The 14,733-nt window shown below is 45.0% G+C and overlaps 1 protein-coding gene across 2 annotated transcripts in view; it reads left to right on the top strand.

Annotated features, from left to right (window-relative positions):
- NRP2 (neuropilin 2) overlaps positions 1-14,733 on the top strand; it is a 231,925-nt gene that overhangs the window by 156,590 nt on the left and 60,602 nt on the right. For both annotated transcript variants that reach the window (XM_081867265.1, XM_081867264.1), the window contains exons 13-14: positions 7,101-7,360; positions 11,062-11,158. In XM_081867265.1, coding sequence (XP_081723391.1) covers positions 7,101-7,360; positions 11,062-11,158 — 357 coding nt within the window. The remainder of the gene's footprint in view (positions 1-7,100; positions 7,361-11,061; positions 11,159-14,733) is intronic.

Consider the following 14,733-nt stretch of genomic DNA (forward strand, 5'->3'; position numbering starts at 1 on the left):
ATAAAAAGCAAGCTACAAGTTGTGCTTGCTTCCTCAGCTGATGCTCTCCCCAGGAATCTTTGTCTCACTGCAACATTTTGCAATCTGAATGAGTAAAGAGTGTATTCAGATGACATTTCCTACTCCTCTGGTACACATAGAAAGCAACACCCAAGGTATGAGTGTAGATATGGTCAGTGGGCATAGTAGACAAGCATAATACAATTTCTCTGTAGCCTATAGCTTCTACAGAGAAACGCTTTGGGGAATGGTCTCCTGTTCCACTATTGCACAGCTGCTCTAATCTCCTGGAAGTGTTTCCCTCCTATTGGTCCTACTGGCAGGAAATTCAGAAGTGGTGGAGAGTCTTGACAAATTTCATTTGATTCCCTTGATACGGCTCCTCTAAATCCAGTGACACTTTGATTACATGTTTTTAATGAAGAGGGCTACATTATGATACTAGTTGCGTGGATGTAGAATTTTTTGATGCCAGAGTGACACTCGAGTGTCTGACACCTATTAATTTCATTGGAAGATAAGTGCCTAAGAGCCTTTGAAAAATGTACTTCTTGGTATCTGAGCTCTCATCAGCCTAGACGTCACTCACTTTTGAAGGCAGGGAATTATGAAAAATAGCTTGAGTCAAGTCAAAATCTACCATGAGCTATCCAGCTTATTGAACTAGGTAAGAGTATATGGAATCAGCTTCTTCTGGATATGAATTCAACCCCAGCTGAAGCAAGTTGCCCATTTGGATGACTTAACATCTCATCATATGGTGATTATTTGGATTCAAATGTCTTAACAACTTAACAATGATTATTTGTAGTTCCCACTTGATGGGTTCAGGTTTGCCTTGCTGAAGATCTAGATTGTTGACAACATGAGTACCAGGCATTGAACACGTTAACGCGGTTCCTCTTAGTTCCATCTTACTAAGCATCAACTGCAAAAAGAAATAAAATCCATCTCGTTAAGAAAATTTGTTGTCTGAAATTCACCTGCAGATGAGTTGGAGTGAAAATAATAAAATAAGAAAACAAAGTTATCAGAAGACACCATAGCCTTTAGAATGCATGACAAGCATATGAAGGATGGCTTGGAGGAGTCAAGCAAGTCTCACTCAGCATGGTGGGACATTAAAAGAAAAATGTCTCTGAATCTGGTCATGGTTCTGTAGCGTACAGCCAATTCATTTAAATATTATGCATTTTTTGTTCTTATGCTGTAAGCCACCCTGTGATCTTCAGATGAAAAGTGGCATATAAATTTAATTAATAATAATAATATAAATATAAGGACAGTGTTTATTTGCCTGCTTAGCAGAGGCATCACATTTAAGACCAAACGTTCCGAGGTTCAACACTAGCCACTTGGCAGCACTGAAAAGAAGCACAATTGTTCGTCTTTACGACCAAAGATAGTTAAAGATGCGACAACTCCATCCCAACACCAAGTTAGTTAGTTGTCCTTGATCCAATTGATTTGAACTTGCTTGTTGTTGTTGTTGTTGTTTAGTCGTTTAGTCGTGTCCGACTCTTCATGATCCCATGGACCAGAGCACGCCAGGCACTCCTGTCTTCCACTGCCTCCCGCAGTTTGGTCAAACTCACGCTTCGAGAACACTGTCCAACCATCTTGTCCTCTGTCGTCCCCTTCTCCTTCTGCCCTCCATCTTTCCCAACATCAGGGTCTTTTCCAGGGAGTCTTCTCATGAGGTGGCCAAAGGATTGGAGCCTCAGCTTCACAATTTGTCCTTCCAGTGAGCACTCAGGGCTGATTTCCTTAAGAATGGATAGGTTTGATCTTCTTGCAGTCCATGGGACTCTCAAGAGTCTCCTCCAGCACAATAATTCAAAAGCATCCATTCTTTGATGATCAGCCTTCTTTATAGTCCAGCTCTCACTTCCATACATCACTACTGGGAAAACCATAGCTTTTACTATCTGGACCTTTGTTGGCAAGGTGATGTCTCTACTTTTTAAGATGTTGTCTAGGTTTGTCATTGCTTTTCAAACTTGCTTAAGCACATCTAATTTTGTACTAGATTGTGTCCAGTGTGTATACAAGGTCAACAATTGAGGGGGACACACGCTCCTTTTAATTGTAATAGCAGTTTCAGTAATGCAAAGAGTCTCTGCTGCCCCAGGCTCAACTGCACGATCGGCAGCTATTCCTATTTCAAACGTTGACAAGTCAAATTCAAATTACTTTCAGTCAGTCCACCACCTAGACATGCTTCCTCAAATCTCCTCCCCTTGGCTTGCTATCTTGTTTTCTGGCAGGACTTTTGGGCAGAAGTTCAACAATACACACCTCCCATGTCACCAGGCCTCTGCCTACTTGTTTTTTTAAGGGACATTGTGGAGAAACAATGGCCAACTGGCCATGGCTACTAGAGGGGACAGAGTTGTTTTACCTAAAAACAGCCCCGTTTCGCCCTGAACCCCTGCTTCACCTGATTGAATCACCTTTACTTAGATCAAAGATGGCAACACCTTCCCCACGCTGTTTATGCTTCGGGGTGGCCAGTCGTCTGCAATATGAAGAAGTGGGGAGATAGAGAAAGGGAAAGATGATGAGCTTCATTCTCCCTCGTGTATCATCAGTGAAATTGTCAGCCAGGCTCTGATTGCAAAGTATTTGCTGCCGGTGATGGGAGTGGGTTGGGGGGAGACCACAAGTGGCAGGGAGAGGTTCCTTCCTCCCATCTTGCCTTCCTCGTTCATGCAATGTTGGCAAGGGGTCGGGATCAGCTACTGACTCGTAAGCGGAGCAAATTTGAGGCAGAATAAATATGAGCACCACCACCACCAATGTCATGATTACAGAGTCAATTTTCCCCTGCCGATTACAGCACTTTCACTTGTCCTAATTATGTCAATCTTTTGCCTTAAGCTTTTCGGTGTCTTAATCAGCCGACTTCCATGCTTATGGCTGCTGGTGAAATAGACGTTCTCCTTACTGATCTGTCTCAGTCAATGTAATCTGCCGCCTTTCCGTACAGCCAGTGGATATTCTGGAGACTAGTCTCTCCCAATACTGGCTTGTGCAAGATATAAAACAAACAAAAAGGATTCATAACCCACAGGCAAGACATTTATGGCGGCCGCCTTGGTAGTGGTGCCCACCCTGTGGAATGCCCTCCCATCAGATGTTAAGGAGATAACATTTAGGAGACATCTGGAGGTAGCCCTGTATAGGGAAGCTTTTTAAGGTCTAATGTTTTGCTATGTGTTTATATATGCTGGAAGCTGCCCAGAGTGGATGGGGCAACCCAATCAGATGGGCGGGGTACAAATTATTATTATTATTATTATTATTATTATTATTATTATTATTATTATTTTAACCAACAGGTTGGGTTCAAACCGAAACTCATATGCAAGTTACCAACTATGTTTTAGTATGTTTGATTCTCAAATTTTTAAATTAAATTATTACAAAAACAACTTGAGGTCATTCAGAATGGTGTGAAGTACAGTGGTACCTCTGGTTAAGAACTTAATTCGTTCTGGAGGTCTGTTCTTAACCTGAAACTATTCTTAACCTGAAGCACCACTTTAGCTAATGGGGCCTCCTGCTGCTGCCAGAGCACGATTTCTGTTATCATCCTGAAGCAAAGTTCTTAACCCGAGGTACAATTTCTGGGTTAGCGGAGTCTGTAACCTGAAGCGTATGTAACCTGAAGCGTCTGTAACCCGAGGTACCACTGTATAAGCAACAGGAGGAGGGAGGGAAAATACAGAAAATAATCTAAGCTCTTGAGATGGAAGATGCCAGTCTTGGGGGAATAGAAGCAGGATTTTTGTAACTCGCTCTATGTGGGGCTGCCCTTGAGACTGACCCAGAAACTCCAGCGGGTGCAGAATGCCGCGGCGAGACTCCTTATGGGGTCTTTGCTGAGAGATCACATTCATCCAGTACTATACCAGCTGCACTGGCTCCCGGTGGAGTACAGGATCAGGTTTAAGGTGCTGGTTTTAACCTTTAAAGCCCTATACGGCCTAGGACCCTCATACCTACGGGACCGCCTCTCCTGGTATGTCCCACAGAAGAACTTATGGTCTGCAAATAAAAACATCCTGAAGATCCCAGGCCACAGAGAGGTTAGGCTGGCCTCAACTAGAGCCAGGGCTTTTTCGGCTGTGGCCCCGATCTGGTGGAACACGCTGTCACAAGAGACTAGGGCCCTGCGGGACTTGACATCTTTCCGCAGGGCCTGCAAGACAGAGCTGTTCCACCAGGGCTTTGGCCAAGGCACAGCCTGACCCCCTCCTCTGGCAATCTGCACAAAATTTTGCTTAATGGTTGCCATCAATTTGATTTTAATTAATTTTTATAATGAAAGGTTTTTAGAATGTTGGATTATTTTTATTGTTGTTAGCCGCCCTGAGCCCAGCTTCGGCTGGGGAGGGCGGGGTATAAATAAAATCTATTATTTATTATTATTATTATTATTTAGTGGCCCATTGTCTTTTGAATATTAAGAGAGAGGGAAGACGAGAAACATTTGAACTTGGCAGGCTAAGAGATGCGATTTTATTGCAAGATATGGGACCCTTTTCACAAAGCCCTCCACGCAAAGTATTAGTGACCATTTTGGAGGGTTCTTTTTACCATATATCTGATAATAATTTAATGTACCAGGTTAGAGAGTCATAAATAGTAAATACGTAATTAATAGACTTGAATAAATTAAGCCCAACATATGCATCATAATTTGTGTGGTACACATATCTCAATTTCTTCCATTAATTATAATGACATATTCTGGGCCATATTTTCTGGGCGCCATATTTTCTCAAAACACTGATGTTTTCAAAAATTGAAGACTGTTGTTTTTTTACAGCCTGATCCTATGTATATCTACTTGCTCTGTCTAAGGATTTGTCTTTCAGTCAGCTCCAGCATGTAGAATCGCATGCAGAATCTGTTTCCCTCCCAAGGTTTCCATGTCTTTAATATCTATGCAACAAGCAGAAACTGACTAGGTGAACTTTTCCCCATGTGCAAATGGAGTGATGGAGAAAGCTTCAGAAACCGAATTTCTGCTTGTTGCACAGCTGTTAAAGATATAGGAGCCTTGGCCGGACCTATTACAATGTAAGTAATCCTTTGCTTTAGCAGAGGTGTAGGTAGGTTTGTAGGATTTGGCTTCCAGCTGCCAGATATTGCCAACTCCTTTGGTGCTGGAAGATGCAGGAAAGCCCAAAGGAGTTTTGTTGCTGGTCAAGAAGGTTAGAAACCAATTTTGCATTAATATTTTGCATCTTCCCTCAAACATTAGTGTGCCATGTTGAGTGCAGGAGCTGGAGACAGTGTGTTACAATGCCACACTGCTGTTTCAAAGGAGAATAGGGTTTGTGGACTTTTAATGGTTGTTTAGAAGAGGGAATGTTAAAAGGTAAAGCTTTTTGAATCCCTGCATGACAAATAAAGAGGTAAAGGGGCCCCTGACCATTAGGTCCAGTCGTGGCCGACTCTGGGGTTGCAGTGCTCATCTCACTCTATAGGCCAAGGGAGCCGGCGTTTGTCCGCAGACAGCTTCTGGGTCATGTGGCCAGCATGACAAAGCCACTTCTGGCGAACCAGAGCAGCGCACGGAAACGCCGTTTACCTTCCTGCCGGAGCGGTACCTATTTATCTACTTGCACTTTTGACGTGCTTTCGAACTGCTAGGTTGGCAGGAGCAGGGACCGAGCAACGGGAGCTCACCCCATGGCGGGGATTCGAACCGCCGACCTTCTGATCAGCAAGTCCTCGGCTCTGTGGTTTAACCCACAGCGCCACCCGTGTCCCTTTTGCATGACAAATGTATCCTGTTAAAATCTCCTCTTTTGCACAGCTGCTGCAGGAACTCTTTCCTCCTTTAGATCACCCCATAGATAGGATCTTAGGTACAATTGGAATCTGCATTGTAACTGTAGGCAACACACCTTGATAGGAATCAAGAGCAGGACAACAAAATAGGAGGCGAGAGATCCTGGCTTCAAGGAGGCAAATGACAATGTGCTGAAGTAGCATGTTTCGCTCTGACCTTGTTTTTGCTGTGTGCTAGCTATTTGGTCCAAGTATGCTGAGACTACCTCCCTTTTTGTGCTCCTGTGTCTCTTCTGGTTCATGTCAACCGTGAAATCCTCCATATTTTGTCTCGTAATGAGCGATGGCTTCTTTCTTTCCTGCTCTGTGGGCTTTCTGCGTTGTACCTCGTTTGCAGCCCGCTCCTGTTTCCTTCCCCAGTGATAAGTGGGCTGCTCTTAGTGGTGTTATTTTTGTAAGCTGCGGTTAATATGCTCTCCTCGATGCGCTACTGACTGTGCTGTGGTTTGCAATATCTGGACAAGGACAGATGTGGGGCTTTTAAAGACATCTTTGTAAGGGGCTACGCACAAAGTTACGAACAGGTCTTGAATAAGTGAATACAGTGGTACCTTGGTTTATAACCATAATCCGTTCCGGAGGTCCATTTGTAAACCAAAACAGGTTGTAACCCAAGGCGCGCTTTCGCCAATGGGGCCTTCCAAAAAAATTTGTTCGTAATAATAATAATAAAAGGTTGTAATCCAAAAAATAGGTTGCAAAACGGGACACGCACTTCCGTGTTTGACATGTTTGTAATCCAAAACTGTTAAGTTGTGGGTGAACATATCAGACAACACAGTGATTCTTCAAACAGTTCAGAGGCCAGAACAGAACTGACTGAAGGGTTCAGTCAGCCTGCTTATATAGAGCTCCAGTATGTTATACTGTAGCAACTTTCTAAAACTATCCAATCACTGAACGTCACTTTCGATCCTTCATTCGCATAACTATCTACAGTATCCCCCTGCTGGCCCACGGTGAGAACTTCAGTACATAACACCAACGTATGCAAACCAAGGTACCACTGTATTGGTGTACGGAACAGAAGGTGAGGACAATCATGTCAATAGTTTGTTTGCTTTTAAAATTGATTTAAAAAAAAAAAAAAAACCTCCCAAAAAAATGAAAGAAAAGAGGTCCACAATGGGAGGAGTTGTGAACCGTAGAGATTGCTCCTGTTATTACAGGGCAACACAGTAAGCTTGTTACCTCTTTGGTTTAGCTAGTTTATTATCAACCTCCTCCTTCAACAGATGGCAAGAACTATTTGAGACTGCAGAGCAGTGCGAGGCGAGAAAAGCAACATGCCCGTCTCATCAGCCCCAGGGTCTTCTTGCCCAGGAGTGCCGTGTGCATGATGTTCCGATACCAGGTATCCGGCCTCGGAGCGATGCTTCAGGTGCGTCGGGAAGCCATGCATGAGATCAAGCCACTGTGGATCATCCGGGAAGACCAAGGGGACGAGTGGCGAGAAGGTCGGATCCTTCTGCCCAGCTACGATATGGCATATCAGGTGAGCTTGGAGATTTTGGTTCAAGATTCAAGTGGGTATTTCTGCTGTGCTCTCATTTCATGCACTTCAACAGAACCCATTTCATTCATCATTAGAGAACGTTGTTGAGCAGGGCCTTTTCTTCTTCATTGTGTTTTTCCATGTTGCTATAGTAACTAAATGACACTGTATTTGTTATTCAGAATTTGCCTATTTTATACATAGATTTAGGTCTTTGTTCATACGGTTGCCTTTTATGTTCCTAAAATCTCTCCTCTGCAAATATTTTTTTCCCACCCATTTTCTCTTAGATGATTATCAGGTAGTCCCGTCAGGGAACTGGAAAACTCATGAGGGATAAGCACAAATGCACGTTGCAGATAGGAAAAGGGCTGTGTAAGAGCTTGTCTACGCTGTTTTGAGGGCTGTTGTTTTTTAAAGAGGGAGAAAGCTGTTTTGGAGGAAGGATGGAAGCAATTAGCACTTCCTCGATTTGGGGCGTAGGGTTGTGCGAAATGAGCTTCTACTGCTCAGACGCCTTATATGACAGCAGAAGCCGAGTACAAATAGATAATTTAGGAAAGAAAACTAAAACACTGTCTCTGCTTCTTATATTCAAAATCCAACACGGAAATTGAGTTCCAGAGCTGATTTGAACATTTCTTAAGAAAATCTGCTTAGGGTGATTGAAATATTTGTGGCCCTTTCTATGTGACAAATTTAAATCTGTTTTATATACCGCATTTTTCGCTCTATAAGACGCACCCAGTTTTTGGAGAAGGAAAACAAGAAAAAATAATATGCTGAATCTCAGAAGCCAGAACAGCAAGAGGTATCACTGCGCAGTGAAAGCAGCAATCCCTCTGGCTTCTGGGATAGCTGTGCAACCTGTATTCACTCCATAAGACCCACACACATTTCCCCTTACTTTTTGGGAGGGAAAAAGTGAGTCTTATGGAGCAAAAAATACAGTACTACTTTAACAATCATGGTTCTCCCTTCCAGAGATTCCTAGAATTTATGGTTTATGAGGATGCTTTGAATCATCTGCTAGAGATCTCTAGCACCACCTTCAGAGAACTACAATTTCCAGGGTTTCCTGGGAACAGAACAGTTATAAACAGTTTAAGTCTGAACAGTGGATCTGCGCTGAGGAAACATCAGACGTACAGTGGTGCCCCGAAAGACGAACGCCTCGCAAGACGGAAAACCCGCTAGACGAAAGGGTTTTCCGTTTTGGAGGCGCTTCGCTAAACGAATTTCTCTATGGGGTTGCTTTGCAAGAAGAAAAAATCTTGCGAGTTCCCGCGGTTTTTTTCCACTTTCCCCCCCCTTTCCTAAGCCGCTAAGCCGCCTCTCAGCTGATCGCTAAAAGCCGCTAGACCGCTAATAGCGCTAATCCGCTAAGCCGTCAATGGGCTTGCTTCGCAAGACGAAAAAACCGCTAGACGAAGAGAATCGTGGAACGGATTAATTTCGTCTTGTGAGGCACCACTGTATCTGGATCATGCATGGGTCAGACCTACTGTGTCCTGCATGGTTGTCTGCCTGTACCACACTGCTTCACGCATGTTATCCTCGCCCCTTTCCCTTACTGCCTCCCGTTTACCCAGATTGTCTTTCTGTTCCTCGCACTGCTACTTGCCAGAAAATCCCGTAAAAACGCCAATTATCAGCTTGAGAATAAAGCATGGAAATTAAACCTGACAAGCGCATTTGCATACATTGCAGTGAGTTGCATAATTTAGCCGGGGCATGGAATTAATTTTGTTTCACCCTACCCCCACCCCATGCCGAGTTTGCATTTCCACATACAGTACCAGAATTTGGATTTGTGTAGCATGGAGACGCGGGTGGCGCTGTGGTTAAACCACAGAGCCCAGGACTTGCCGATCAGAAGATCGGCGGTTTGAATCCCCGCAATGGGGTGAGCTCCCGCTACTCAGTCCCTGCTCCTGCCAACCTAGCAGTTCGAAAGCACATCAAAGTGCAAGTAGATAAATAGGTACCGCTCTGGCGGGAAGGTAAACGGCGTTTCCGTGCGCTGCCCTGGTTCGCCAGAAGTGGCTTAGTCATGCTGGCCACATGACCTGGAAGCTGTATGCCAGCTCCCTCAGCCAATAAAGCGAGATGAGTGCCGCAACCCCAGAGTCGGTCACAACTGGTCAGGGGTCCCTTTACCTTTACCTAGCATGGAGTTCAAACAGCTCTGCTTCTTAGTAGCCAGTGAGAATTGCTAAGAGATGGCCCTGGGCCCAGGCAAGACATTCTGGATCTGATTTGGCAACTGTCTGTCCTTGAAGCTCCTGCTTGTTTGCCAAAGGTCCCTCCATGAAGTCTGTCGGTGGGGAATGTGCAGGACCAGGTGGTCCTCAGCTTATTATTCTGGATCTCGGGGAAATGAAAGCTACAGCTGGGTAACAAAGCAGGCCATGCCAGGCTTCCCAGTGGGAGCAAGCTGCTCTTATCACTTATGTAGCCAATGTCTCCTGCCACTGCCCAAAACGAAACAGAATTCAACCCTAGGACTAATGTTATTGCACTTCCAAGTGACTTGGTTGGGAGAGGTACCGAGACAGAAGAGGAAAGGCAAGGCAAGATGGAACCCAAAGGCAAAAATAAATCAGAATAATCTGGTGTCATCTTCTTGTTGTTTAGTCGTTTAGTTGTGTCCGACTCTTCGTGACCCCATGGACCAGAGCACACCAGGCACTTCTGTCTTCCACTGCCTCCCGCACTTTGGTCAAACTCATGCTGGTAGCTTCGAGAACACTATCCAGCCATCTCGTCCTCTGTCGTCCCCTTCTCCTTGTGCCCTCCATCTTTCCCAACATCAGGGTCTTTTCCAGGGAGTCTTCTCTTCTCATGAGGTTACCAAAGTATTGGAGCCTCAGCTTCACAATCTGTCCTTCCAGTGAGCACTCAGGGCTGATTTCCTTAAGAATGGATAGGTTTGATTTTCTTGCAGTCCATGGGACTCTCAAGAGTCTCCTCCAGCACCAGAATTCAAAAGCACCAATTCTTCGGCGATCAGCCTTCTTTATGGTCCAGCTCTCACTTCCATACATCACTACTGGGAAAACCACAGGTTTTGCTATATGGACCTTTGTTGGCAAGGTGATGTCTCTACTTTTTAAGATGCTGTCTAGGTTTGTCATTGCTTTTCTCCCAAGAAACAGGCATCTTTTAATTTCGTGACTGCGTCATCTTACCAAGCTTATATTCAAGGTTCCCGTGCGTTTGGCCGGCTCTTTGGTGCAAGACCAACAAGTGGGGCTCCTTGTGTATCGGAGGAAAGATGCAACATGGAATTTTCAGTCATTATACATTATGTCCTCTATAAGTGTTTTGAGGGTAAGAAAGGGAAAGAGATGGTGACTAAGCATGTTGTAGACACCTAGTAACTGTTGAGTGTGCTTCTCAGACACTTGCAGGTCAAATCCAGAAGTAACTGTGAGTTCATCTTAAGACAGCTGGGCAACTAAACTGCTTTCCCCTTTTCAACTGCGGCTGTTTTGGGAGTGAAGGCAGAATAAGTTGTGGGTTTTTTGCAGAAGTGGTGCAACTTCCATTGCCACTCAGAAGCTGGCTAAATAAAGCCAAAAACTTCGCAAAGGGGATTCAATATATTTTACCTTATATCCTTAAAAAAAAAAAAAGGATTCAACAGTTGTTTGGACTGGAAGCATAACAATCACTGTTCTGTTTGTATTCACTCCTAGATTGTGTTCGAGGGAATTATAAGCAAAGGACATTCGGGTGAGATTGCCATTGATGATGTCCGGATAGGCACTGATACCTCCTTGGAGAACTGTATGGGTAAGTCAACATGCCAGACATCTATAGAGGTTTGATAGGAGGAAGCAAAAAAACTCATTTCTGTGCAGGAGGCTAGGCAAGTTGAAAAGGCAACAATCTGTACTGAGGCTCTTGCAATGGCATTTCTTGTTGCGCATAACCAGCATGGCTGGCGCCAAGTGATGGTCGATGGTGCATGCAACCATCACGCCTGCGGGTCATGGCACTTCTGTTATTGGGGTATATTCTTGTGGGTGTTCTGTGTCATGGGTCCACTTCATACAAAGCAAAACAGCTGTTGTGTGGAGGCTATTTTGGTGACTGCTGCACATGCCAAACCATTTGTATATGTACAGATTGACCACGGATGCGCACTGTTCTCTGTTATGGCAAATGCCAGCTGGAGTGTTTGGTGGAAGTATGGAGAGACCTGCACAGCAAGCTTCTCGCTTCAAATAACAGCCACAATGCTGATGCAAATGCTTGCTTTCTTGGGGTGCCAATTTTTTAAAAAATAATTTTTACTGGGTTGCAAAATTTCTTTTAACAAAGAAATTCCAAGTGGTGTTCCTGTGGGCAGCTGGTTCACGCAAAGAAACAGTTAACTATTCCTGTTCCTCTCCCCCAGTAAATACCATTGCACGCCACGATAGCGATAATCCACAATTCACTCTCTCAACCAAAACTGGCAATCCTGGCTTCCGGAGTGCAAAAACAGGAGTCTGGGTTCCGACCAACATTGCCACTACCTGTGCAAAAACTCTTCATTCACACAAATGGCATATTGGGGGTAGAAACCACTGTTGGTGAGGAGATTTCATGGCTGAGCATTCCACATGAGGCTAGTGGCGGTGAAAGTTGCACATATAAGCCTTGTCTATATGTAAGGAAAGGGACGCAGGTGGCGCTGTGGGGTAAACCACAGAGCCTAGGACTTGCTGATCAGAAGGTCGGTGGTTTGAATCCCTGCGACGGGGTGAGCTCCCGTTGCTCGGTCCCTGCTCCTGCCAACCTAGCAGTTTGAAAGCACGTCAAAGTGCAAGTAGATAAATAGGTACCACACCAGTGGGAAGGTAAACGGCGTTTCCGTGCGCTGCTCTGGTTCGCCAGAAGTGGCTTAGTCATGCTGGCCACATGACCCGGAAGCTGTACGCCGGCTCCCTCGGCCAGTAAAGCGAGATGAGCGCCGCAACCCCAGAGTCGGTCACGACTGGACCTCATGGTCAGGGGTCCCTTTACTTTATATGTAGGGGGGCTTTTGACTTCTCTTCTTATTTACATATGGTGTTCAGTCTCATGCAGTCCCCACCCCCCTGGCGGTCTGATGCAGCCCATAAACAGAAAACCAGAAGTCTAACCAGGGTGGGCAGAGGTGGCAGTGGCACACCTTATCTAACCCCCCCCCCCCAATATCTCTTTGGTCCTGGGTTCAAACGCAGAAGCCCACTTTGTCTGCAAGATACATATCACTGGCTTCCATTGCATCAGTAAGTAGAAGACAGCGGTGGGATAGAATAAATGGGAATAGCTTTTCCCGTAGCAAATAGCAACTGAATAGTTAATATGTGGGAAGCACTCTAGTGCAGCAGCGGCGAATAGACCACAAAGCAGCCTTCCTTGTTGGCAGTCGCTTTTTGAAGTTGCTAAGCAGACAGAGCCCCTAGCCTGCATTGTGGTAAGTTTCAGGAATTTGCTTAGCTTGTCCGTTGCTTCCCGAAGGAAGTCAGGGAGAAGGAGTGCCCAGGGAGCAGATATTGATGGTTTTGCTATCAACTCATTGAGAGAACATCGTGAGTCTCTGTGACGGCAGGCGATGGCCAAAGGAATAGGTAGGGGGACACCAAGGAAAAACATACGGAAGGAAAAGCACTTGAGAGAGGAAAACAGCTGTCAGTTAGCATTACATGCTCAGAAAGGCTGATCAAATCACCGAGAGCCTTTTATTAATAGGAATAATCAGTGAGGACGTCTTCGAGCATTATTAATAATAGCAAAACAGTTTCCTGCACTGGACTGGAATTTATCAGTCTCTGAGCTGGGACAGCAGCCAGACTGGAAACTTTTATTGCAAGCATCAAGCAGTGATTTTATTTGAAATTGAATACCTCACAAATGAATTAAAATGTTGTCGCGAGAACGTTCCTTCTCCTTTGCCGTCAGCCTGCCTTGTTCTTCTCCAGTTCCTTGTGTATATGGAGATGATCAGTGGCCGTAGCTTTTTATTTAAATATTGCTTATGTGTTCCTTCACTTCCCGCAAGCAGCTTAGGGTGATATGCTTGTGATTGTGCCAATTACCGTCTTTTTCACCCTATAAGACGCACCGGACCATAAGACGCACCCAGTTTTTGGAGAAGGAAAACAAGAAAAAATAATATGCTGAATCCCAGAAGCCAGAACAGCAAGAGGGATCACTGCACAGCGAAAGCAGCAATCCCTCTTGCTGTTCTGGCTTCTGGGACAGCTGTGCAACTTGCATTCGCTCCATAAGACGCACACACATTTCCCCTTACTTTTTAGGAGGGAAAAAGTGAGTCTTATAGAGCCAAAAATACGGTATATCCTCGCAACAGCCCTGTGGTGAAGGCTAGACTGAGCAATGGGGACCAGTTCAAGGTCCACCAGGGAAGGTCAGCAATGAGGGAGGATTTTTGACCTGGGTATCTCTGAGCAAAATCTGGTGTTCTGTTCAATGCAACACACCAGCCTCAGTTAACCAATTCAACCACCACGATACCCATTGCTATGGATTTTAACATTGCAGCAGCAGTCCTTTCTCTGCTGCTTCCAGGAGTCCATGGAAGGAGGTTGGCTCCTCTTTTAAGTCTAGGAGAATTGCCATTGCTGTACTTTGTACCTGTCTAATTACCATAAGTGGTGGCATTCTTCCCACTGACCTCAGAGGAATTGCTTCACACCCAAAACCTGCAGAGTGTTAGCAAGTCAATGAGCCAGACTGAAAGGTAGTGCAGTTCCTCTCCAGTGGAAGTTACAAACTGTGCAAATGGGCCCTTCCCTTCCAGCACATTTCCAAAGCGAAGCAAGATAATTCCATCACAGTAACTCAGCCTTTGCTCGTCTAGGAAAAGCAGCTGCCAGGCTAGGTTTTAGATTTTGGCTCTTTGAACTCCGCTGGCTACTGTGGATCTTTAATTTGTTAAATGCTCCATATGTTAAAATATTACGTGTCTGCATTTGACAAATAGTTTTAATCTCTCCACTGCCCCACCACAACACGATGAATAAGATCACCCCACAATTTTACAGTATTTTCAAAGGAGAAAATCTGAAATGTGCAAAACAAATACCCAGTACATATATTATTAAAAAGGTAAAAGGACCCCTGACCATTAGGTCCAGTCGTGACCGCCTCTGGGGTTGCGGCGCTCATCTCGCTTTATTGGCCGAGGGAGCAGGCGTACAGTTTCGAGGTCATGTGGCCAGCATGACTAAGCCGCTTCTGGCAAACCAGAGCAGCGCACGGAAACACCGTTTACCTTCCCACCGGAGCGGTACCTATTTATCTACTTGCACTTTGATGTGCTTTCGAACTGCTAGGTTGGCAGGAGCTGGGACCGAACAATGGGAGCTCACCCC

The sequence above is a fragment of the Podarcis erhardii genome (genome assembly GCF_964252035.2).
Source record: "Podarcis erhardii genome assembly, chromosome: 1".
NCBI classification, from domain to species: Eukaryota; Metazoa; Chordata; class Lepidosauria; order Squamata; family Lacertidae; genus Podarcis; species Podarcis erhardii.